Raw genomic sequence first — 27543 nt, forward strand, 5'->3', positions numbered from 1 at the left:
TAGCATGCTTGACAAGAATAAAGCTTGCAAAATATCTTGGGTTTGTTGATTTTACTCATTATCCCCTCCGATGTCCTACTGTGACTAAGAATTCATCCATTCTGCCTTGCTGAAAAAGTCCTTTGAAGGCGTGAAGGGTGTTGCAAATGAGACTTCAGCTTTTTGAAACAGGTGCAGTGATACCTGAGGCCAGTGCTAGAAATGTGCCCTTTTGAACTTCTGAATATGCCCATAAATGTCCAGGCAGACAAAATAGAACTCTCAATGAAAGTTTGATGATTGCATTCAGTGTTGCCATGACTATTTAGGTTCATAAGATGTCTGGAGGTAAATGCATACTTTTATAAACAATGATCTATATTTACACAGGATTATGCTTTACCTTGTTGCTGTAAATAAAATCTGTGGTCAGATATTCTTTTAGCTCTCAAAGCTAAGTTGTGCCTAAAGATACTCTACACTCAGAACTTTAAAAAGTTCAGTCTAAAATGCATGAAAACAGGAATATTTTTCCGCTGTAATCTGTATTGTCTAAATGGTAATAAAGTTTGCATGAAGGAAAAGCAGCCTTCCTCAGCCTGGCTGGATATTTTGGAAATGTTGAGGGCTGAAGACCAAGTCATCCGGAGGCTACCAGAAGTAAGGCATTCTTCTCCAGGTTTTCTCAGGGAACACATTCGAAATTGGAATGCTTGCCCACTGCGTTCAGAACCCAAAGAGGCATAAGATTGAAGTTCAGTATGCTGTACTTCAGTTATTACCTGATTTTGAACCCTGGTTTACTACTTGGAGTCTGTGTGTTCATATTTGTCTCTCTTCAATGCATTAGTAAACTGAATTGCATTCAGAAGGATTTCTGCCATACAACTGAATTGAATCTAGGAACTGCCACACCTCAGGTATTTCATTACAAGTATTGTCATCTGGACAAGCACATGCATGAAAGTGCCTAGCAAAATCAACTTCCTTGAAAATAAAATAAACAAGACATAAAATGGGAGCTCCTGGTTAGTCTGGTGAAAGGGTATCTGGACTGCTCCCTCCTTTAATAGCACGTATGGTAAGGTGAACAGAGCTGATATCATGGGAAGAGATGACTTAGCATTCTGCAGCTGTCTAAGAATACAGACTATATAACCTAGCATTGACCATGCTGGTTGAGACTTATAGAGGTTTATAGAAGCTATAGGCCAAGTTGAGATCAAAGATACGATTTCCACGCAGAAAAGGGGGGAAAAACACTATAGAAGTTAGAAGTATTACTTGCTTTCTCTCTGCTGTCATTATCAGTAGCTTCACAAATGCAGTAAGTTGCCAAGGTTAGTGCCCACCCTTTTTTTAAAAAACAAAACTGCCTTTTTATATAGCCATAACTAAATGTGAGTGTCAATTTGGTCTAGGATTTTGTTTGTTTGTTTGTTTGTTTAAAGTATTTACTAATGTGAGCTGCCTTACTACAATGTGCTTACAATTCTGCTTTAATGAAAGAGCAGTTCTGAGAACTATATATAAACAAACACATCTAATTTTAAATGGCCTTTGTTCGATCTAAAGAAGGACACATGGTATTTTTAAGTGAAAAGAACAAAAACAGTAGTAAGGGAACAAAATGTAAGTTATTTTGAAATTACGTTATTTGCAGTAAAGTTTTTCTGAGTGTGCATGGTTCTTAGATAGTAGGCATTTCAGATTCACAGTTTATTACAGTCTTAGTAGGCATAAAACTGTTGTCTAAGTTGTCTAAATAAACACAAATTAACACTTGAATTGCCAGACCTGAAATTGTTAATACTTTGTTCATATTTTTTTTCAACATTATTTTCTTAGAATGGCGAAAAAGAGTCTTCTTCTCCTTCTGTGCTTTGATCATGGGAGTTGGGAGTTATGGGAATTGTAGCCCAACACATCTAGGGGAATTAGATTGTGGAGGACTGTTTTAATCTGGGGGTCACTCTAGTTTCTGAGTTGCTTTTTTAAACTCATTGTGGATTGTTTCAATTCTTTTTAGATAATTGGCCTGAACATTACTGGCTGTTGCACATAGAGTCCAATGAGCTAGTCTATCTTATGCAAGATCCCACAATTCCTGCAACTCAAGAATTTCAGAATATTGTGGATTGTCGGGCTCTACAGTGCTGTCAGTTGGATTTCAAAAAGATGTTTGGAGCATGCAGAAAAAAAAAACATAACACCTACCTGTAACTCTTTAAAACAGCTGCATCTCTTCCTACAGCCTTCCTACAGCCACAATCCTGCAATCTTGGGAAAAGACATGGTTACTTTAAAAAGTTGCAGATAGGTGGTGTTTTACTCTCCTGTGTGTAGGACCCTTTTGGAACTGAATACAAAGCACTGCAGAGCCTTTAGAGTCTTGTGTGCAGAAAGCAAACTGCTGTATTACTGTCTTTCTACCTCTCCGCAAAAAAAGGTATTTGATTATAAACATTTATTTATTTATTTGACTTCTGACTCCATCCAGTTTACTGCATATATATATAGAATGCACAATAAAAACAATGAACTAAAATAATACAATTAAAATAAAATACAGCCCAAACTCATACACATTTTTAATTAACCAGAACATTGATTTATGGATCAAAATATGGAGTGCCAACTTTAAGTGACTGTCTAAAACCCTGATGTGAATGCTAATGGGTGGAGATGATTAAAACACAATTATTCTGTACAGGTATTGAAGGAGCATTATTAACTTCTTTTTTACTATACAAGATCTTTACAAAGGAACCCATTTTTTTCCTCCATCAAAAAATAGCCAGTAATTTCTCTTTCAAAATTAAGCTGTGGTGGCTTTAATTCTAACAGTAAAAAACTGAATAAAACAGTAATGAGTTGAAACTCAAAGGGTTTTAAACATCTAGATATCTACAAGATGGCCTTGTAGGGGTTTTTTTTTAAGAATAAAATTTCTATTGCTTAAAAGGGCAACCATCTAATTTGAAAAATGTGTTTAAAAAGTGTGTCATCTTATACTTCAGAGAAGCTGTTCCTTTTGGTAAAAAAGCAGGTTAAGGTAAAAGTTACAATATACAAAAATAAATATCCAGATGGTTTTTGTTTGCCAATGTAATGAATGGATGCCATTTAAAGACATTCTTCTTCCTCCATATCCATCTTCTAAAACTTATCTAAAGCAGTGTTTCTTAAAGTGTGGTCCAAGGACCTCTGGGGGTATCCCAAGATCTTCTCAAGGGTCCACAAAATCAAAATTATTTGCCAGCCTATGTTGAAAAATAATACAATATTAAAATCCCATCAAACAACTGTGAGAAGCAGTAGTGAGAGTGAATACATCAGTTTTAATTTTTAATATGATAAGTATAAATATAACCCATACAAACAAAAGCTCTTTTGGCATCCTCCATAATTTAAAAAATGGGAAGCACTCCTGAGATAAACAAGTTTATGAAACACTTATCTAGAGAATTGGGGAACTCTTCAGAAAAGATTTGGAAGGCATCTGGCAAAGAAGGGAAGGTCTCATTGCTTGAGGGAAAAAATCACCTGTGTGATGTTGGAGGAACACAGTCAAATTACAGCATCAGGTTCTGAATCAACTAAAAACTTTTTAAAGACTGCAATTACCAATCAAGATGTGCTACTAATACCCCATTAATTTACCTATGGCTTCTGTAACAAATACTCTTATACTGTGGTAATCTGTGATCTAGTATGAATACAGTGTGTAAAGTCATGTTTGAAATTGTAACCCTGTCACTTACATTTTAATCTTTTTTAGCTCAGGATTCCAATCTGTTTAGAATAGATCCCTGTTAAATTAATCCATAAAAGATAGAGGAACAAGCAGGGAAGTCTAGTTAGTGAGAACTTTTCTATTCATGGGTAATGACAGAATGCTGAAATGGAAGCTGGGAATGTAACTTTGGAATATGTGTCACATACACGTTCAGATCTTTTCAGGACTTAAAATAGGGCCTGTGCTGCCAGCTCTATATATTTTCATAGTGAAAAATGATGTATCCCAGATCTTTTTCAGAAAACAGGGCTTTCTAGGGCTTGTTAAGCCATTTGCTCTGCATGGTTAAGCACAGTGAAAAAAAAGCAAAGTAGCAGAACTTGCCTTTATTCTGTTTGCTTGATTTTACTTGATTGTGGTCAGGAGTCCTAAAAAATATGTGTGGATGAGAGAGAGAAGGACAATGCTGGCTTGTTAAGTACTAATTTTTGCCCTGCTCCAAGAAAAATAATATATCATTAATGCTGTTGCAGTCTATTTATTATCAAATTATCCAGAATAGTCGTTGATAGGTATTGCATAACTTGGGTAGAAGTTGGTTAACCACGAAGCAAGGCAATTTTACGTCCAAAATGCAAGATACCCATAGTGGCAGCGTTTCCTGGCACTGACTAGACTTTATGATACAAAAGCTGGAGTTATTTGAGAATTCCAGACTTCCTACAAAGGCTGAGCAATCCCGCTGCTTTGGCACGGCAGCAGTGACCTTGTTGCTGTTGTTATCCAGCTGCCTCTACCAGCAGGATTCAAGTCTTATTATGTTATTCATAACCTAATTGTGACATAGAAACTGAAAGCAGGAGACAGCAACCCTTGTCTCAGCTACTCCATTGAGAAGGAAAGGGGGCAGCTTTTTACTTGGTATCATACTCACTTCTTACACCTTGGGGTTGCTGTGGGGTTCTGTCTGCAGGAGTGCTCTGCCCTGTTGTGCCTTGTTATAGGAGTGGGGTAAACACTTTTGTCTGGTGACTCAAAGTGAAGTGTTGCGGAAGGGTTGTTTAAGCAGAAAAGTATTATCATGCAAGTGCTCAAAATCTAGTGAATGTCCTGCAGGTAAGCTGCAGGCAAAAGGACTTTCCTGATTTTTCTTCAGCAGGAATCTGTATTGGGCAACAATGCTATGCACAATATCATATGAATTGTGGTGATATTGCACAGGATTTATATACTAGTAACAGTGTACTGTAAATAGAGATTGATTTGCACCATTCCCTCTATTCTGTTGGGCATCAATAGGCAATGGGAACTACAACATTGCTGAACTGCATTTTCCAGCATCCCTTACAATCTTCCACGCTTCCTAGAAATGCCAGGAGTTCTGCAACATCTGGAGGAAAAAAACTAGGCAGCATGGCAACATTGACTAAAAATAACTGAGCATAGTGAGGAGTAACTGACAATTAGTCCTTTTCCCCTGGAATAGTTATAGATTTTTAGAGATTCATTTCAAAGCTTTTAAATAAACCTGAGCTGTGACCAGGGTGGGTCAAGAGAAGGAAAACATAAGGCATGCCTTGATTAATAAATGGAACTGGAAGAATTTGTCCATCATTCAACACAAATTCATAAAAAATAGACTGTTTCCTGTGGCTTCACAGCTTTGGGGAGTGATATCAACATATGTAGTATTGCACCAACGTAGTGGGGTTTGCATCATATCCTGTGCCGCCTTCTTAGATGATCATACTTTGGAGATAACCCAGATCATTTTCTTTGTGTTTTAGAATGAACTTTTCTCATTACATGGGTGAGGTGGCCAATTCGTTGTCCACCTGTTTGTGAAAGTCTTGAAAAATGCTTACTGACTATGGTATTGGCTAGGGGCTCTTTGGCTAGACAAGCAGATGGTCACTGCACAATTGCTTGGGAAGTTCAAGAAGCACCTGGCTTTTTACTGAAAACAGTAGTGGACACGATAATACTTGGTCTGAGTAGAGCAAAACAAAAGTGCTCACAGTAGTTTATAATATTATATCCAATATAGTATTGTATCTCCGCTGAGAGGAGAAAGCTAGCTTTGCTGCCTGGCAAAATTAGATTACGTTAGGCTAAAAGAATGCTCAGAAATTGGCCATCACAACCGCCACTGCAACGTTACATCTTGTGCCAGTGTGATTTATGGGGTGGGAGCATTCTAGGATGCAGCAAAATAGAGTATTCTAGGGTGTTATAACACCATCACCATGTAAGTGCTGGGTTAATGTAAAGAATAAGGATGACCTTGATGGAAATATGCAAGAACTGTTTCCTAAGCAATAGGGGCAAAAACATGTTTTAAGCCCTGAGAAATGAGATAATATTGAAAAGTGGCTCCCGCAAACACCCCCGATTCACTAGAATATAAGAAGGAGTAGAACAATCAGACTTGCAAGGTTATGTTACTATAGCCAGTCTCAATAAAAGTAGTTCTAGTTTTCCTGTGCAGTTGATTTCATGGCCTGGTCTAAATAATGGGGTGACAGTTAAGCTTAAAAAGATGTGTGTATCAAAAAAAAGGTAGATAAGTTCATTCTTTCCAAATCAGATGACTTGTCCCTTGAGCTCTGTATTAGCTATCCAGACTAGCAACATCTTCTCTGTTTCAGACTAGAATATTTACCCCGATTGAATTGAACCCAAGACCTTCTGCCACGTGCAATTGTCATGTGCTACTGCCTCCCTTTCAATTCAGATATTGTTTTAGAAGTAACTATGTCCGTCAGTTAACATTTTCATAATGGATTACAGTAGTTAAAAAGATCCTTTAAGTCAAGAAAGAAAGAAGAAACATTAACAACTAGCTCTCAGAATATTCATTTTCTAGGAATGTTCCTACTTCAGTTTTTGGATTTTTTTTCTGCATTGGATTTAGAAGCAGTTGGGGGGATGTTTTTTAGCAGAAATCACTGCTTTTCTGGCTCACAGTTTCAGAATTTGTACTGCCAAGCTTGCCACATCACGGCAAAATGCTATGTGATTTGATTTATTTTATCACTTTTTCCGCAGAGAAGTGCATAAATCACTTGGGACATAGAATTGCCTCGGCGCCTGCACTTACCTTTTGCCATTTCACTCCACTTTATAGCTTAACTCCTCTTACAGAATATTTTCTCCTTGTTTGCTTGTTGGTGGTATGAAACAGAAGTTGGAACCCAATCTGGTGAAATAGCTTTATCATCTAAAGGGATGTTAAAGGTAGGGGAATATGGAATTTTCTTTAAATTAGCTTACTTTTTATACTAGAAGGCAATAAAGATAAATATCTAACAAATCTTGGAAGGAGAAATATGAACTGAATAACACTGGGAGGAGACAAAAGGAAAGACGTGTTTTTATCGGATGAAAGCCTGAACATTGAGTAAGGGGGAAAAAAACACTCCACATGGAAGGAGGGCTGGGGCAGCGGGGCTTAAGTGTGAAGTTGGCAAAAGAAGAAGTCCTAAGATCTACTCAAAGACAAAACAGCAATAATACAATGTGAGAGTGGAAAGGAGACGGTTTTAAAAATTATCTGCTTCTCTTTAGTTCCGTGCACAGTAATAACTCCAGAGCTGTAAGTTTCATAGTCGGAGAAAGATTAGAAGAAGGTACTACAGAAAAAGAAGCTGGGGAGTGGATGCGATCTGAATGAGCGAGCCAGGGCTGGGCAGTGAAGCCTTGAGACCTACATATGATAAAATGCAGGAGATTCATGGCCCTGCCATCCTCTTCAGCCCTTCTCCATTGCCTGATTGCCTGCCTTTGAAAGGTCTTCCCTGGTGCCTCTTGTTGCACCCCGGAGCAGGTTCCAGTGCTGTGACCGAGTTTCAGTTCAGGAGCGCACGTTGTGCTCACCCTTCTTAATGCAGGGTAATACCCAGTAAAACCCCAGAGATGGGGTCAACATCTCTGCATCGCAGGAGAAGCGTTAGTTCCTTCTGAACTAAATCCAATTTACAAGGAGAATGTATTCCACATAACAGAGATGGGACTTGTTTGAGGATTCATTTTTCATGGACTTATGCAAAACATGCATTAACGTCTGGTTTATTTTTCTAGCAAAAGAAATGATCCTACCTCAATGGCACTTTTAGGCAAGCCTTCCAGATAAGTTGAACTACAACTTCTATCATTCACCATAAGCCAAAGGCTGGAATTGATGACAGTTGTAGTCTAACATCTGGAGAGAGACAGGTTGCAGAATGCCTTCTAAATCTCTTTCTAGGCCTCTCCTAATGTTGTTTCTCATCATTCAAAATCTTTTCTTATTTCGCTTTTGTTTATTAATTAGTGTTTATTAGCAAAAAAACCCACACTGCTTGATACTGGGCAATTTGAGACTTAAGAATAAAGCTTAGGTCTTATTATTTGCTGAGGAATATTTTTATCTCTTAGAATTTAAATTTTAGTCTCAATTCACCAGGATGCTTTTATTTCTTAAAAACATTTTAAATGTCACAGTTTCCAAAGGAATTGCCATGTTAATTTTTTAAGCAAAAGCAAGAATCTTTGAACATCTTAAAGGCTAACAAATTTATTATTACACAAATGCCACTATAGTATTCATTATATTAAAGGAAATTGTTCCAGTTTAAAACCTGAGAAAAATTCAGATATAATTGACTCACAGCTTTGTTAGTGTTGGCACACTATAGTTTGTGGGAAACTGTAACAGTTTATTTCATGTTTGTTTTGGATGACATAATTTGTTTATCTTGTAGTTATTCCACTAAAAGCAGAATAAATATTTTCTAGAATAATTGCGCTATGCATACATTTGTACAAACATGCATTTACAACTACATATATGGAGAAAACACTCCAAAATGCTCCACTTTACATAGGTGTTTTTTGTGAGGGATTTCAACACTAAACTTTCAGTGCCCACCAATTTGTATTTATTGTAATATTATTGTTATTTTAAGTTTTTAACTGTTGTTTACTGTCACAAGGTTTAGAGTCACAAGGTTAAGGTGGACAGTCATATAAATTGAAAAAAATAGATAAATAAAGTTTATGTAGAAGACATTTTTGAAGGTTAATCATGCCTTCCAGTGTAACTGTATTCTTATTTCTATTCAGGTTTTTATGTTTTGTTAAACTGAAAGCTGAGCCTTTCTCTGAATAAGTTAGTACTGATATTAAAATAACATTTAAAATGCACCTTTCTAAACATGTTTTTACTCGATTTATTTCCCCAAATGTATCAAAAGTATAATTAAAGGGAACAAGTCCTTATTTTAATTAACACTAGCATCAAGCTCCTTCTTTTAATACTGCATGGCTAATTAACTTAAAAATAGTTTTATTTGTCTAAAACTACAGGCTAATAAAACAAAGCCATTTGAAAAGTGCTTTGAAGTAAAATGTTACCTCCAAGTCTTCAATATGGCACCAGTAGACATTCTCCTTTAGGTCTGCAAAACTCCATCATCCATTTTATGTTTGTTTTAGATTCTTTTAATTAAGAAAAAATGGGAAGCTTGTGTACTATAAAATAAAGTGCCAGCTTCAAACGTAATCTTTATTTCCAAGAATGCTTCTATAAGCATTCTTAGGAAGTAAAATTGTAGGAGGTGGTAATCCAGTGCTGTCTTCAGTGCTTGCTAAGAACAAAGACTGAAGGGAATTGACCACGGCTGTCAAATTCGAGTGCAAGATTGGGACCCACGTCTTAGTGCTTTCCCACACTGAAGCCCTGAGGTGCTTGAACCTTTAGATTTGTAAGCTGGTTAGAAATGAAGCCAGCTTAAGTCCCTTTCTAGACCTCAACCATTTCTCTGTTCTGGCCACAGTAGTGACTTCTGTCTGTACCATGTTTACCATGGCCATGGTGGGAAAGCAAGTACCAATCGCTTTCCTTTCCACAGGTGGGTTTTAGAGGACATATGGCTTCCATTGACAGAACTTTTGTACAAGTCCCCCTCTGTTAGGTCCTTTTTGTAGTTGGACCTTCCCATCTGGTGTGTTTATCCATGGACTGATTTAAAAAAATTGTTTTACCATTCTCCTGTCACATGGGCTAGAAAGGGAACCTGGTAGAACTCTTGTCAATTTTACCTGCTGAAAAAGAAAGGCAGGCAGGCAGGCAGCCATTTCTGTCAGTGAGCTCACTAAAAAAGGAAGAAAACATGTTTTACCATTCTCCTGTCACTTGGGCTGGAATGGGAAACTGGCAGAATTCTGTCAATTTCACCACATTAAAAAAAGGTAAAAAAAGAAAGGCCCACCTTTCTATTAAATAACTTTTTTTTGAAAAATGAAAAAAAAGGAGGATCCTTCAGTAGGGGCAGGTGGCCCAGCACCCTAGGACAAAATGAGTGGAAGGCAGTTGCCAGTGTCTGGAGGAGAGGGGTCATTCCTGCCACAGGGCACTGTGGTTGATTGCCTTCAATGAAATACAGCCCAGCAGATGAGCACAAGTCAAAAGCAGTACTTTTTATGAGTCTCAGGAAAAGACAAGTGGCTTTGCCTTCCCAGTGGGGTGGAGTTTGGTAAAGGACGACATCATGTGTTTCTACCCTTGAGAAAAGATAATGGTCTGTACTTAGGTTAGGACATCTTGGTTATGCAGATCAGCCCTTAGTCTGTGGAATGAACTAAGTGAAACCTGCAGCTCTTGAGATAAATGACCAGCTTTGATTATTAAACTCCAAAGGAAATGAATTTATGGCTGAGGATGACAGATAGTTGCTCTCTCCATACATGCTTGAGAAGTATGGTCAATGCTATAAGCATGCGTATATAGAATACACAGAAAGTAGACTTAAATGTGTTGAACAACCTGATAGGTAAAGTGGAAGTATCTCTGCCTAGTTTATTTAAAACAAGCCACCATCTTGAGTTTGCAGATTGTCAGTGATTGAAGTTGTGGCCATGACTGAGACCAATTTTCTTGCTCATACTTGGTTAGAATTGGCAATACAAGATATTAAGGAAATTCTTGGGCTATATCAACTTGGATTTCAGGGCTGGCTAGAAGCTCACTCATAAATGAGAGATCCTTTTTGAACTTGTGAAATGGCTTCCATCAGGATTTTGCTGACCTGATTTATGGTTGTATTTTGCGCATGGAATTTTGGAGAGTTACATATTGAAATACCATGGATGGAAGTTTGCATAGTTTGTGTGGGATACAGTCTCATTGCCTATAACCAAAGATGATTCTGTCTTTCTCATCAAACAAACCGTGTAAAGAACTTTATTACTGAGGTAATACTCTTTGTATTTTGGAAACTATTTCAAATCCCAGGACACAGATTAAGTTTCACTTGTCTAAAACCCTGAAATGAGATATTCAGAAGTTTTTAAATTAGCTGTCTTTTCAGGAGTGAACAGAAAGCAAGTCTTCAGTTTCTTAGCTACCTGATCAAGAGCCAAAGACATTCCATAGTGGAAGGTGATTAATCGATTTGACTTCTGTGCATTTAGTGTAACTGAGATGGCACTTGGCAATCAGGCATATAAATGGAGTTTACAGTACTTATGCACTGCATGACTTTTAATAGCAACACGTGTCAAAAAACATCTCCGGAGATAGCTCTGTCAATGGTTTAGTTGGATACGTGTGTCGGTTTTGACAATGAAGACGAATGGGTGTGTAGCTGCTAATACTTTGCAGAAGTTTCAATTTAATAAAGAACTTGCCTGTAACTTAAAAAGGCTTGGTACATAGAAAATGATACCGTACCTGCAGAAACACCAGTTTGCTTCAGCCTTCCTGAAATTAGGAATGACACAAGTGGAATCCAGTTTTTTAAAAGTGGTTGCTTGTAGCAGGAAAAATGCAACTGGTGTTTCTTCAGGCTGCCTGACCCTTGAAGATGTTCCTACAAAGCTAACGCGAGCTTGCTGCCCTCTTTCCCTCCTCCTGCCACCTTCAGTTCTGGAGTGCATATCCAGTCCTCAGTGGGCATTGCAGAAACCATTAGCATCTTCTGGCGATGGCTATGATGTAGGGCAGGGACTCCTAAACTTTTTGCCACCAGACTCTCTTCAGTGTAGTCTTGATGCATGCATCTCCCCTAAAAATCCAAACACCAAAATGAACACAAATGAACAATGAAACTATACAATGAAACTATTTTTAATAAAGACATAAATAAAAAAGCAAAGTTTGTGCTTCTTCCACCACCATGTTACTCACTTGAAATTAGTATTTTGGGAAAGGTAGATTTATTGTAACAATGTACAACTAAAAGGTTCTTCACACCTCCCCTGGACTCTTTCTGCACCTTCCCAAGGGAGGTATACCTCACAGTTTGGGAAACCCTGCTGTAGGGGGGTTTGAAAAGGGGCTGAACTATCTGCCTTCTAGCTGTATAGATCTGTAGGCTGATCCAGTAGGAACTGATTGTGTAGTTATTACTCTGAGCCAACTATCATTTTACCTGGGTAGGAGAAAAAGAAGTAATCTCACAAATCCCTTCCAAATCTTATACTGCATGATTCTATTATATAAAATCTACAAAATACTCATTTAAGCCAGTTTTCTAAAATGGGGCTATTTTGGATTTCCAAGTCATCTGTCTACTGTAGCTTGTGGGTATAATTCTCTGGTTCAATAAACAAATTGTTGTAAGCCTTATGTAATACATTGTGTGGATCAGGGTTTTCTCTGTCAAGCATCTGCTCAGAGGTGTTTTTTGTTATAGGTCTGCCATTGAAAATAGGTTTCACACAAGCATTTAAAGGTAAATGCTTTGCTGCATTGCAATGCGAGCTGCATTGGGTGCCAGTTTGCTTCCGGGTCCAATTCAAGGTGTTGATTATCACCTTTAAAGCCCTACATGGCATGGGACCAGGTTACCTAAGGGACCGCCTCTCCCCTATGACTTCAACCCATTCCACCCGATCACACAGAGAGGGCATGCTTCGGACCCCCTCAGTGAAAGAACTTCGACTGGCGGGGTCCAGAAGGCGGGCCTTCTCTGCAGTAGCCCCTGCTCTTTGGAACATTCTGCCCCCGGGGGTGCGATTGGCCCCCACACTCCTGGCCTCCTTCCGTAAGGCTTTGAAGACCTGGTTCTGCCACCTGGCTTGGGGTGGGGAGGGAATTTATTTATTTATTTATTTATTATATTCGATTTATTGTCCACCCATCTCCCCCCAATGGGGAACTCTGGGCAGCTCACAAAGTATATATCATACAATTATACAATTAATTATGCTGTGTGACCGGCAGGGGCCGCTAGGGGGTCATCCGGGCTTTTCCTCCTCCGTAGATCTTCCTCACCGCTCGCCGCTCATGCCGGCTGCATTCGGAGTTCGGCCAGCACCGGTATTTTGCTCCCCTGCGCAGCACCGCCGGTTCCTCCCATCTAAACGGGAGTACCCATTTATCTACTCGCAGATGGAATAGCTTTCGAATTGCTGGGTGAGCAAGGAGCTAGGACAAGGGACAGGAGCTCACCCTGTCCCACGGAGCTGGGCTCGAACCGCTGGAGAGCCAATCATTTCTGACCGGCAACTCCCGCATCATTAAGCCCTTGCGCCACCGCGTCCATTGAGGAATACCTCAAGCATGGGGATGGCTAGCCCCATAGAGGCCTTCTGTCTTCAGCCTCAGATTTTTCATCCTCTTGGACTCTCCTTCTCCTTTTTAGTAATGTTTTTAATTAATGTTTTATGTATTTATATATATTTATGTTTTTAATGTCTGTTGTGAATCACCCAGAGTTCCCCCAATGGGGGGAGATGGGCAGTTGAAAAATTAAATAAATAAATAAATCCTGGAAGAAATACAGCATTTTCTTCCTGTATTTAGTAATCCCATTGTGATACAATAATGGGATTTCCATTTCAAGTGCAGCTCTTGATGGTATCTCTGCTAAAGGGTGTGCAAGACATACCCCTAATTATAAACCTTTTGAGTTTTTATAAATATGAGTTATGCTTACTATTGAGTGTGGGGGGATGTGATCATAATTTTATTCTATGCTGAGCAGGTTCAGAAAATTATTAGTTTTGCAGTTCATCAGTCCCCTGACAGTCATCTCCAAAGAGCTTCTCGGTGTGATCGATGGAGGAATTTCAAGGGAAGTAATGGGTGTAGGCATTTGCTAAAAATTTCTTTTACAAGCAGGAGCTTTATTTCAGTGCTGTCAGGAAATAAGAAATCCTCTTGGACACCTGCAAGAAGAATAGATGTTGAAACCAAACCCTTCTAAAGTGTTGTGGTTGAGTACTGGAATATTAGGTTTAAACTGTCAGTGTAACTTCACTTCACTGATGCAAAACTGTTTTTCGGTCTTTATGAAGTACTCTCTTGTTGCCAAATACCATCTGCTATATTTACTTTTCTCTGGACCTGTGGGTGCAGCATATGACGAGGGAGTATAATATGGATACAAAAGGTGACTTTAAGAAAGCAGTTGTGGCAAAACTGAAAAAATGCACTCCTCTTAGCTTGCCATATTTTGAAGAGCCGTTTTCAGGAGTGTCTTGGTTGCACTTTGCAAGATGGTTTGTTCTAATGTTTTATGCACCAAATATGCTATGCACTTTGTTCTTTTCCAGAATAAATGACTTGTTAAAGCATGCAGTAACTCTGAAAATCTGACGATCTTATCCTCTTGTCATTCATGTTTCATTTAAAAGAGAGTTGCATACTGGGTTGAATCAGTCTCTTTCTTCACACTGTTTTAGAAGTTGTGGTATTTTCGGTATATGGCAAAACTAAACATAAGTTGCCTCAACAAGGACATGTTGCATAAATCTAGCATTCCCCAACCTGATGTCTTTCAGATGGACTACAATTCCCAGAATCCCCAGCCAGCATAGTTGATGGATATGCTGCCTTAGAATGATGGGACTTGCTATCCAGTAGAATATGGAGGGGCCCAAGTGGAGGAAGATTGTTCTACATACAGTAGTTGTTGGTAGACCTCTCCATTAATTTGTCTGATCCACTTTCAAACCAGTTTAAAGTAGTGGTCATTAACAAAAGTTGTGGCAGCAGGCCTAAAAAATAATGTTTACATAAATAAATGCTTGGATCAACTTTTGATCAATTTTACTGATTTTATGAGAGTAAGAAAAATATGGATTCTTATCCAATTTTATTACATGGTATAGAGCTTGTTACTGCCTTACTGTTTGGCTTTACTTACATAAGGCCCACATTTATGTCAAGAAGTTGAACATGCCAAATACTTGATCCTGGATGCTGCTTCCTGGGAGTTGCTAGTAGCAGTATCTGTGATGCCTGGAATCAAGTCAGAATTATGAGGATGTTTCCCAGAAGATACTAGCAAATGCTTAAGCCTCCAGAGAATGTGTGTTACCTTTTACTTTTCCTACAATCTTGACTACTCATTGTAGATATTGTACGTAAATCTTGTGGTTCATTTTTGGTCTCATCTGACTTCAGTTGCTCTGGGTAACTTAGTAATATGCTGAGAGACAGCAGTTCCTAGAGCAGAGATGTCAGTTATGTCAATAATCAACAGCTGCCCAACTTTAACAGCTATGAAACACAAAGTAAAGAGTCTTTTGAAATGTGGGACAGGTGAGAAGAAGAAACAACAGATTTAAACTGCTTTGGGTACATGAGGGAAATTGCACCCTCACAGCTATGGAGGACAATCAGTTGTTTGTGAGTGTAGCTTCTGCTTATAAGCCAGTATTTATGAATGCTTTCTTTCTTATTTTTCTGAACGTTTTCAGCATTATATTGAGTTACCATTATCAAAGGGCCACATTTTAAAAATCATTCCTAAGACTTTTTAAAATTTGAATTGGACACACTTAGAATTTGAAAACAGATATTGCATGGGAACAGTTGTCATAAGTGCAACTGGCCTAGACTTGATACTTGAGCAAATCTGGAGATTTTGCTGCATAATTTGGTACATGCTCCTTATTTGCCTCATCTTCTCTTGTGGCTTAAACACTCCAGCTCAAGTCTTCTTCCTTTTAAGATCCTTCATTCTACTCAGGGTGCCTGTTTGAGTTAACTTTCAGTGGTGTAAAATATGATTTTGTAATAATGAGCTAAAAAGGTTAACATAATTTGGTTGCATTCATGATCAGAATATATGTTGCCTGATTTTTTTTTGTAATACAGAACGTGGCATTTTAGTGTCCAAATTGTTGTACTATTGGCTTTGTGAAAGGTCTGTTGTACTTCTTTAGACATTGCAGGCAAATCTCATAGATGAATTGTTTAAAGCATGTTAAAAAAACATTACAAGTCTGACTTCCCACTATCTTGATGGGATAGATGTATGCCATGTATGTTTTGTGAACACGGAAAAGATCTCTTCTAGATTGTTTCTCTCTTGATGAACCCAGAAAAAGCCTTGGAGCCTGGTATCTTTGGATTAATTGTGCCTTCACACTTAAATAGTTTATTCTGGAAAGAAGTATCAACATTACCGTTAATGGCCAGAGTGAGAAGTCAAAATAAAATTTATACTCTAGGCTTGTATTATCTGACTCGTTGAAATAAATCCTTCCAGGAGAAAAATATGCAAAGGTGGTTGTCATGAAACAATAATGCACATCCTAAAAGCTCCTGAGACCTGATGTATGATCTGCTACTGGGATGATTTAAATAGTTCAACAACATGATGAAGGGAGAGGAAGAGGAAATATAACTAAATAAGGGTTTGATGTTTCCAGAGATGGGACACTTTGTTATTGTGGATTGCTTATTTATCAACTAGGGCTGGAGGGGCAAATACTGAAGGAGTTTGTCTGCAGAAATGCTGAAAAAGAGTTTGGAACATAAATGGCTGGCAGGAGGGACAAAATGTTCTACTCTGAGGCTGCCTTTGGAAGAATGGGTTGTAGAGGAACATTTAGCAGTTTCTTTATTGTGTCTCCATTTAAAATATTAAAACCATGGGGCAGGCAGCAATTGAGAGAAGGAAAATAAATACAGCTAGGGGACTGATAAGCTAATAAAGGACAGGTATTTCCAGCTGGAATTAGGGGACCATTAATAACTTTCTCTGAAGTTCTCTATGTAAGAGAGACATGATGTTGACTGTAATCTGTCTGCTGGAAACATGAAAGTATAGCTAATATGCTGTAGTGCATTCTGATGTTGAAAGGTCAGGCTATATTAGCTGTGTCTTTTGGCAACGCTGCATCCAAGAATAGAAGACTAATTGTAATAGTCTGAAATCCCTGGCTGGAACATTACTATGAATGTGTTTAGGCACAGCGTTTGCTCTTCTGTCAGACTCATCCTTTCTGTCCATATATAGAGATGATAAGGTCTAGCTTTCCAAGGTTAAGATCGCCCCTTGCCTCAGAGCTAGGAATCAAACCTTATGACAGTCCCAAAAGCCAATTGAGCCCCTCAAGTTACAGGATCAGTATAAAAATTGAGCAATCTGATATATCCAAGCTGTTCACAGTTGTGTTTTAATAATGCTGTATCATTTATATTGTGGATTAAGTACTCTCAAAATTGATTGGGCAAACAAGCCTGACTTTAAGGCAGGTGCAGAATTGACATAAATGCGTTTTAAAGGTCTAAAACATTGATCAATATATAGGTGAACATTTTAGTCTGTTAATACAACTGTACAGATAGAGTATGAGGCACAAGAACTCAGGCTAAAATCTAATTTTGAATGGAGATTACAAATTGTATGCCAGCTACAAAGACACCATTATTGCTGTATTCTCCTTGCTTCTGTTTGGATGGGTTTATATCCCTGGCTTCTTTTTCAAGGACTCAGGGGAGCATTTTTCTTCACAATTTTATATTAAGGAAGGTGTGAGAAATAGCATCTTGTCCAAGGTTACTCAGTGTACTTTGCCAAATTCAGATTTTGCATCTGAGATATGAAGAATTCTATTATGTTTGCTCTGCATTTTCTTTTCTTTTCTTTTTAAGGAGCAGATTCTTGTATACTAAAAAGTAACAAATGCATACTCACTTTCTTATTTTTCAGACTGTCATTTTACTCTGGACATTCGTCATTCTCCATGTATTGCATGCTGTTCCTAGCAGTAAGTATATGTATTTTTAGCAGCCACTTATGATGTTTAAAAGTTTGAGGTGGAAACATGTGCTACATCGGCAGAACTCCTTTTGGGCTATTTGTGTAAGGGAAGCATTAAATGAAAATGATTTGGGTGGGATGGGGGTGTTTGCTCTGAAATAATTTGGCTAAAGTTTGGAATGTTTGGTCACCACCTACCAGCAGATTTCTATTGCATTAACAGGATGTTTACAGGCCAGATGAACAAGTAATCAGATTGGGCGTAAAGATAGTTAGCGTTCTGGCTTTTGTGTATTTTGTCTTAAATAGGCCTGGTAAACAGCTTGACCGTTATGCTGTTAGGATAGCAATAGCAAAGGCAACAACTCAGTCTTTAAAATCCTTTCAATCAGTGTATGTATTTGAATCCAAAATGTTCTAGCTTTTTTACACATCCGCCAAGCATGATAAAATTACCCTTCTTGTTTTTACATTTCCAACATAAATTTGAAGTGCCTTAATACATTCTAGACAATTTCTCTGGTGTCACATACCAATGGTACATCATTCTATAAAAGTTCTCTTTAAGATTTTGTAAATGTAATGTAAATTTCAATCGTTTCAATCACATATTTTCCCATTGTTCCATCTATATATTATAACCAAATTTTTAGCTCACTTTATCATACATTCTTTCACTTGTTCTTCTGTTTCAAATTTCAATACAAGTTTATACATTTTAGCAATTACATGTTCATCATTTGTACACAATTCTATTTCAAACTCAGTTTTACAATGTTCAAAACCATAAACTCTTTTTGTCTACTTTAAATCTTTCTGATAACTGTAAATAAGAAAACCCTTGGCTACTATATCTCTCTGCCACCAGTTGTTCTCTTGATTTTATTTTGTATTCCCCTTGACAAAATTCTAGTGTCTCACAATAAGTTAGCCATTTGTATTTGCCTATTATTTCTTGTCTATAAAATGCTTCCTGTACTGAAAGTCACAAAGGTGTTATCGGACACAACCTGGATTTGTATCTATTCCATATTCTCAATATGGCATGTCTAACATAATGATTTTTAAAATCCACATTAACCTTGACTTTGTCATACCACAAATATCCATCCCACCCAAATCTCAGGTCATGTTCTTCTAACTCCAAAAGCCTTCTGTTTTTCGGCAGCACCCACTCTTTCATCCAAACCAAACAGCAAGCTGCAAAATACAATTTCAAACCAGGTAAATCCAATCCTCTTCTTTTCCTTGCATTTTGTAACGCTTTATATTTAATTCATGGTTTTTCCTTACCACACAAACTTAGATATATCCTTTTACCACTGTTTAAATGCTGCACCAGTTGTCAAAACAGGTATTGTCTGAAACAAAAATATCATTCTGGGCAAGGCATTCATTTTTATCAAGAAATTCTCCCCAACAATGACAGTTCTAGTTTCTCCCATCTTAACATGTCTTTTTTAACTTCATTCCATATCTTAACATCATTATTTTGAAATAACATACAATTCATATTTGTCATGGTGATACCCAAATATTTTACTTTCTTCTCAATCTTAAAATCCATTTTATTCATCATTTCTGTTTGATCCTCTACTTTCATGTTTTTTGTTAACATCTTCATCTTCTGTTTGTTAATCTTAAAACCTGCTAATGTACCAAATTCTTTTAGTTTTCCCATTAATGTTTCAATCCCCTTTAAAGGATCTTCCAAAACCAACACCAAGTCATCTGGAAAAGCCCTTAACTTATAAGTTTCTTTTTAAATCTTTACTCTCACAATCCTCTCGTCTTGTCTTATATCTGAATTCGATACTACAAGGACTAGAATAAATGAGAGGAGTCAGTGGGCATCCTTGTTTTGTTCTTTCTGTGGCAACATTTCATTTAGTCTCCATCTAAAAGAACTGGATTTCCTTTTATAAACCAAACTCACAGGATTATGATCTGAAAAGGTCTTTGGTAATACTCTACTTTATGAACCTTGGTAGCCAAATTCTTTGAAATCCAAATCATATCTATTCTTGAAAAGGATCTGTGTCTTTCAGAAAAATATGTGTACTCTCTTGAATTGCCATTTTTCTGTCTCCATATATCAACAAGCCCTAAATTGTCCATCAAATTAAAAAAAAAAGTTTGGTAATTTTCCTTGAGTAATTTTAATATTTTTCTCAGAAGTTCTGTCTAGTTGTGGAGAGATCACTCCATTCTAATCCCCCATCAAAACACCAGTTTTCATAAGAAAAGCCCATTAGTCTCTCCACAAGTCCTTTATAGAACAATACTTTGTCCTCATTTGGGGCATAAATTCCCAATATCAGAGTCTTAGCCCCATGCAAATTAACTTCCACCTCAACAAATCTTCCATGCTTATCAGTCAGTACAAGTTCTGGTTTTAGTTGGTGGTATATATATCAAAGCAACTCCATTTCTTTTTTTTAGTTCCTGCTGAAATAAATTCTTCACCCAATTTTTTATAAATCAAATATTTTGTCCTTTTTTCTAATATGTATCTTTTGTAGGCAAATTATGCCTTGTTTTAATTTTTTCAAATAATGAATTTTTTTCTCTTTTGAGGAGCATTTGCTCTATTTATGTTCCACGTTAAACATTTGTAATCTATAATCAAGCCAAAAATTTAGAAAAATCAATACCTATAGCTCCTAATTCAGCATTATCCCTTTCAGTTTCCTGTTGTACCTGTTGAGGTTTTTGTGTAGTCTCATCTAGCTCCTCCATCCGAGTCTCCTCCAACTCTTCTTTGAATTTTTCTGGAAATTCTCTCACCTTCTAGACAGAATTCAGTCAGAACCTCTGCTGTTTAAAAGTAAAAATCACATCTTCCAATTTGTCCCATTGAAATGGAATCTTTTTTTGTTTATGTCTATCAGTCAAAAAGAAGTACTCTTTTCTCTTACGCAGTATTCTAATCGGAATTTCTTTAAGCACAATTACATCTGTGTTATCAATCTTTAGTCTTGTATTAAAATGCTGCTGTAAAACTTGATCTCTTGTCTTCTTCCTGACAAAGTGCACCAGGATATCCCTTGGAACATTTCTTCTCACAAATCTTGTGTTTATTCTATATAATTTATCAATTTCTGCCTCTGTATCCTCCTTGTCCCATTTCATGTCTTGGTAAAGCTTTAATAACCTTTTCTCTAATATCTTCACCAGAATCCTCTGGAATTACTCTGAATCGCAAATGGAATTCCTTCTCTCTCAATTCTAGTCGCGTCAGATTATCTAATAAGTCTCTTTCCAACTCTCTGTTTATAACTTCTTTTCTCCAGAATTTCCATTTTGTCATTAATTTGTTTTGCATCTCCAGACACTTGTTTTACAGAGCTTTCCATCTTCTTAACTTCTTGTTTCATCTTTACAAGTCTTTCACCCATTCTCTTTTCAAAAGCTGTCAGTTTAGTATCAAGTGATTCAGATAACTTATTGCCCAATTCCTCAAACATTTTTGAAGCAAGTCTGGCGTAATTCTTCTTTCTGCAGGTTGCTTCATTATCCTCTCCTCCCCTCTGCTGTTTTTGCCACTTTTCTGATGGTTGCCACTGTGATATTATAATCCAGAAGTGTCTCAATTACAAGGGAAAAAGGCAGGCTCCCCTCCCCCCCTTTTTTGCTTTGTCTTCCCATGCCCTTAATACTTTCGTCTCAAATGGCACTCCGTAGTTACAGTCAGCATCACGATCTGACTCCTATTACCTTTATCTTTTGTTTTATAAAATCCACCAATTGTCCACGCTTTTTAATAGTAAACAGATTCCCACGAAGGTCCAGTCCGTTTGTCTGTTTTAATTCCAAGTTGTTCAAAAGCACTTTCACCAAAAATTAATCTTTCAAAATTACTATCCCTTTATCCATTTTAAACTTGCTTATATCCAGTCCTTGTTAAGCTTTTTGCTAAAAGTTTTTAAATCTTTGAAGCTTTTCCCCCCTTTTTTAATCCAGAAAGAATGTTGACTCATCAAGTGGATTTCTCTTATCCTGCTGCTTAGAAAATCTCTCTTTAGCTGTAAATTGATTACATCCAAAATGGTTTAAGAAAGTAGGCTTTTGCGAACGTTGTCCATATAGGTTGCATTACTGTGATCTCTGATGATCTCTCCTTGTCCAGAAGGACTGTGCAGGCCGGAATTCACTGTCTGGCCGCCAATCTCTACCACAATGCCATCCCCGCTCCTTCAGGGACATCTAGTCCACCATAGATAGAAGACAAAAAGAATATAGCTTTACAAGCAAAAGGGAGAGGCGGGAGTGTGTACCAAACTGACATCAGCATCATGACACAAGTCTTGCACCTTTTCTGCATGCACTGCAACATCTGCATGCTGAAAAGGGGTGGAGGCTGCAGCGTGACATCGCAACACTGCTTTCATCATTCTGACAAAAGTGGAAGACTGCTACAGGTCTCTCCCAACTCCCTTGAATGAGACAAGGTAATTAGAAGATGGAGGTCTGCAAAGAGATTTATATATTTGCTTGTTTGTTTACTTATGGGACTACCTGTCCTCAGTACTTTCTGCCCATCCTAGATCTGGCAGGGTGGGCATGCTCCAGGTCCCCATGGTGAAGCAGTGATACCCAGTGGGTCCTTGGAAACGTGCCTTTTCTGTGATGGTGCCTGACTTATGGAACAGCCTTCCCCTGGAGATATGGATGGCCCCAACCCTGTTGACCTTTAGGAAAGTGGTGAAGACCTGGCTTTTCCCCCAGGCACTGGGGCCAGGATGTTGATGGAGTTGGGATGGAGTAGTTAGTGAATGAATGCAAGTTTTATTGGGGCCTCAATGTTGTTTACTCTTTTAAATGGTCTTTTTTAGTGTACTGTGTTTTTATTCTGTTCACTGCTCCAAGTTCCTTCTGGTAGAGAAGCAGTTCTATAAGTTTGTTTAATAAAATAAATAATAAGTATTTATTTTGAATACCACAGAATAAATCTCCAAATCTTGTTTGTAATCTGCAAAGTCTCCTGGTAGTTGACCATAATAAGACACTCAAAAAGGGTATACATTAAAACATCCATGGTAAGAAGTAGGAATAACTACAGAGCAATAACCACCATAGAGAGTGTAACTTGAAATGATTCCTAAATGCTGTTCATAAGAGCTTTGTTTTAACTAATGTCCAGAAAGTTGAAGGGGTGGGGGAAACCAACCTAGCTTCTGGAGGAAGGCTGGCCCATAAAATTGGGGCCATAGCTGCAAAATAGAGCCTTATGACCCTGTCTCCCTTCCCTTCCTGAGCGTGGGAATCACCAGCACCTTCTCCCAGAAAACAAGCGTCAAGCAAATCAACTCTGGCTGGAGAAGGTAGGCCTGCAAGTTCGTAGGCACCAAGCCTTATGCTTATTTTCTGTCCCTACCTTAGTGTTCAATATATATAATATATATAAATATGGGGGGGTGGGGGAGAGACATATAGTCTTTCATTTAAACTCTTCTATAGGAGAGCAGTTCAGAGTTTGGATTAGAAGGAGATGTCTCTTCTCTGATGCTTGGAGAGAGAGAAGGTTTCTCACCACTACTTACTTTGGTCCCACCTCTCATGCGATCCCAAGCAAATTATCTTTGAGCAAATGCAGCCCCCACCAGAAAAAAAGGCTGCCCATATTTCCATATTTGGTATATTCTTGCTCAGCTTAAAAATGAACTCAAGTGCAGAAAGATGAATTACTTCCAATGACTTTTATCCAATAGAATGGACAGAAGCAGGGGTAAAAAAAAAAAATCAAGATGTTAGTTGTGCAGTCAATATGCTGCCTCTTTTTAACATGTGTTACACGCACTCTGTATGTGAAAAAAGGGACAGAGCTTCAGTTGCACTGTCATGGCTACCATTTGGCTGTTTTTTTTTACTCACCCCCTTGAACCCCTCTAGGCAGAAGTAGAGAACTGTAGTAGTTTTTGGAGTGCTGAGTGGGTTTTTAACACACATTCAGAGTATCAGTGGAGGCGAATATGCTTAATTCCTTAATTGCACAACACATGGACAGACTCAACCACAGTTTTAACTGGGAAACTGTCAGCATTTTAGACCAAGCTAAATCCAAACATGCAAGAGAATTCTTGGAAGCCTGGTATTCAGACAAGGCAGCAATTAACAGACACATAGAGATACACAGCATCTACATACTATTCAAAAGAGACAAAAGACCAGAAGATGCCTCACCAGCAATCATCACCAGCAATCATGTCCAGCAGTCATCACCCAGATAAGCAAAGGTCGCCACCAGGCACACAATCAAGCAGTCAACATATGCTAATCAAGGAACTACCAGAAGAGCAAAACAGAACCCCCACCAGCACTGGCAAAGCAGGCCAGATAAATAGAGAGCAAACCCCATCCCATTTTAGCACTGAAGATGTTACCTAGCCGGGTAATGAAACGTTTGCAAGAAAAGAACCAAGCTCAGAGAACCCCAAGGACTCCACAATTCAGAGTATCCTAAAAATGTTTTTGAGAAGTAATTGGAACAAGACTACAGTATTTTTACTTTCAGCAATATTTATTCCAAGCTGGCTCTTTGGCCATTATACGACAAATGGGCAACAACACAATAACATCAAATCATAAATCTTGAAAGTCAGTAATACAAAAGTCAGTAAAAAAGAAATGGCAAAAAACTAATCAATAAATCATTTTAACCAGGTGCTGAAAATAATTCTTTTAGTACTGGGCACTCATCCATGAGAAGAGCATTCCTACTCCTTTTTATTATTCACAAATTTGTCATCTGTTTCAGTAGGTCAGAATAACTGACAGATCTAATTTGGATTTGCCTTAACATTGTTTTTTGTTTCAGTTTAGAGAAATTGCCCATTGTTTTGGAGGAATTAAACCAAATTATAAAAGGAGATAGTGGTGTTCACATCTCTGTTCCTCCAAACTAACCTTTCCTAACCTGGCCTCTTTGTTTTGATTAAACTACAACGAGTCCTGGCCATTGGAAAGCATGTAGCTGAACAAAGGTGTTAAGATGGGTAAGGCTGTCGTAAAGTGAATATTTTGGCTACAAGATCTCTAACCAGTTGTTTTTTTTAAAAAAAAAGCTGCACAGTTTAGCTTAGCTTCATGTTCTTATTTACAATAAGAACGTTGGACAGAAAGTATCCTTGACAATACGTTTTACTAATGACATCATAAATAGAACTTTATGGGGAAACTCTCCCCCCTGCCTCTGGGCGTGGGCATTAATTGGGATGAGTTAGAAAGGGTCTTGAGAATGGCTGTGAAATTTCCCTGCGGGAATGCTCTTGATTCTTGAATGAGTTGGTGGTTCTATCTTGCGTAGTAAGGAAGAGTTTGCTTCAATGGTGCACGGTTCTTTCCTATTAAAGTGCCTTGCCTCTTACAACATACAGATGGAACCATCTCTCTGTACAGCTGTTTAGGGTTCTTAACTCTTCTGTTGGATAGTGCAGGTTTTTGTCCCCAGTCAGCTGGAGGCATCTGCTCACCTGTTTCAAATGTTCTTTCTGAGCAGCTGCATCTTGCCGCTTGCATGCTTGGCTCCAGCTGCGGTTCTGTGCTGCTCATGACTCTCCAGTTCCTCACATGTGGCATTACTCACAGCTTGGATTTATCATAAGCAGACGCTTGAAACTCCAGCCTCTTGAGGACCAAAGGAATCTCACATATGCTAGTGTGACTGACTCTGCATGCAGACAAAAACCAAAAACCAACCCAAAAGCTAGAGTTGTGCAATCCAGCCACATTGACAATTAGATTACAGCTCTGAAGAAACTGTTGGCACTTCAGACTCTCCTTACTCTGTCACAGTGTTCATTTCAAATTCTGCCCTTTAAATTCCTCCAGATTGTAAGAAGAATGACATGCTTTTGGAGCAAATGTTTGTTTGGGCCTGGACAGATTCCCCACCCTGCTGGTTACTTAAATCCACTTGTTGAACCTTCAACCCAGTGTAGTTACTACTCTCACCAAAGTTTCTGGTCCCTTCCTACCCCCACTAGCACTACTGTATTCTAATAAGTAGCATATCACCTGCTAAAAAATGTGCATGCAAACCTGTATGTTTTGTAACACAACTTGAAATTCAGCATCATGTGAATAAACATTTTCCTCTTCTCTCTACAACCTTCATCCCCAAACTCTCCTTTAGAAGTTCCTCCAATCTTGCCGGAACATACACAGGCTGCATTTATATAGCGTGCTTAACCTGGATTTGCACAAGATGTCAGATGGTAAACTAATCAAATGAGTTGGGCTTGCATAACAGGCTAAGCCATAAGAAAGGTTAACTTTAGCCAAGCTTCGCATATTGTGCTTTAGGCCAGAAATACAGGTAGATATGACACTGATCACAATTGGTAGCATATATATGTTTCTTACTCAGGTCTCAGCAGATGGCAGCACCTGGCTGACCCAATCTGAGCAAGAAGCTAAGCAGAGGAGGCCCTGGCTAGTACTTAACCTGTAGGGATACAGGCTAGATTGGGAAGAAAGCAATGGCAAACCACTTCCATGTGGCTCCTAAGAAAATGGCAATGATGCAATCACAAGGAGTCAAGCCAGCTTGCAGAGGTCTTTACCTTTGCCAGTGCATTTCAGCACCTGGGCTCAGAAGTTAACTATGGTGAGGCCTGCCTAGTATTTGGCTAGAAGACTTCCAAGAAATCCTAGGAAAGTAGGCTGTGAGGTAGGAGGGAAAAGGCCCAGAAAAAGACCGTGGCAAAGCCCTTCTGTATGGCTGCCAAGAAAACCCCATGGCTGCGTCCATGGAGTCACCAGGAGTGAAGCTGGACTTAGAGATGTTATCTTTTATCTTATAAGATGAAACTCATGCTGTTTCTAAATTTGTTGTCCAGTAATTTACATAAATTCAGAAATTATCAGAATTAATTGGGTATAGAATTGCCATTTCTCTTCAGCAGTGTTAATAAATAAGCTTGTTTGTTTCACAGATACCTGGTTTGTGTATCTATTTTAAGTTAAGAACTCTCAGAGTTGCCATCACTGTAGTTCCTGTTTTACTGCTATGATCTTAATAGACGAGGCTAACAAGCCAGTCTTCTCTCATTGTAGATGCTAAGCAGTGTCAGCCATGGATGGGGGACTGTTGGGGTTTTAGAGCTCTGACATAGACTGGGAAGTCAAAAAAATCCCATAAGAAGGCAACGACAGCTATGTTCATATGACTGCCAGGAAGGCTGCATGGATGCAGTCACTAGGCATCGCATTCGACTTGGAGAAATTTTTACCTTTTTTGGCTCTTCTCAACAGGTAGCAGTCCTTGGCTGGGCTTGAAGGAAACTTTCAATGAGGTTGTTAAGGGAATGCTATTCTTCTTAGCCCATGGAAGCCAAGGAGACAATTTGGCAGAACAGATGTACTTAGTCCTAACAGTTGGCAGGGATTTGTAAATTAGGCATATAATTTGCATAGCATCCAAAAGTTAAGATGCCTTTATTTTTTATTAGCCAGGCTTTCCAAGCATACACCTGTAATATATCAACAACTCGGGGGGGGGGGGGAGAGGGGAAGAAAAAAAGAGCCTAGTCTCTATATAATCATCCAGCGTTTCCTATTTATTCATCTGGCCAAAATATTAAGGTTTTCCTTTGAGTAGGCAAATGGCTATTCACAAGTACACAGAAGTAACTGGGTAATTGCTGTTGGAACTGCAGCCCTGGATTAGATCCATCACTGCTGTGATCTCACAGGGCAATTCTGACATTCTTTGAATGCAGCCATCTTGTCCTGGTAAAGAACTCAAAGGGTTTGTGATGGAGGTTATTTTGAACTTCTAATGGAAATCCAAAGTTACAGCAGGGGAGATTCCACTTGAAAATTAGGAAAGTCTTCCTAAGG

At 38.4% G+C, this 27543-nt stretch overlaps 1 protein-coding gene across 4 annotated transcripts in view; it reads left to right on the plus strand.

Moving 5' to 3' along the window:
* PLPP1 (phospholipid phosphatase 1) overlaps positions 1 to 27543 on the plus strand; it is an 85945-nt gene that overhangs the window by 45703 nt on the left and 12699 nt on the right. For all 4 annotated transcript variants that reach the window (XM_007421339.3, XM_007421340.3, XM_088152842.1 and 1 more), the window contains exon 4: positions 17650 to 17707. In XM_007421339.3, the coding sequence (XP_007421401.1) occupies positions 17650 to 17707 (58 nt within the window). The remainder of the gene's footprint in view (positions 1 to 17649; positions 17708 to 27543) is intronic.

The sequence above is a fragment of the Python bivittatus genome, unplaced genomic scaffold (genome assembly GCF_059951505.1).
Source record: "Python bivittatus isolate LINGU-HERP-01145 unplaced genomic scaffold, Pbiv_v1 ctg000570_np1212, whole genome shotgun sequence".
Taxonomy (NCBI): domain Eukaryota; kingdom Metazoa; phylum Chordata; class Lepidosauria; order Squamata; family Pythonidae; genus Python; species Python bivittatus.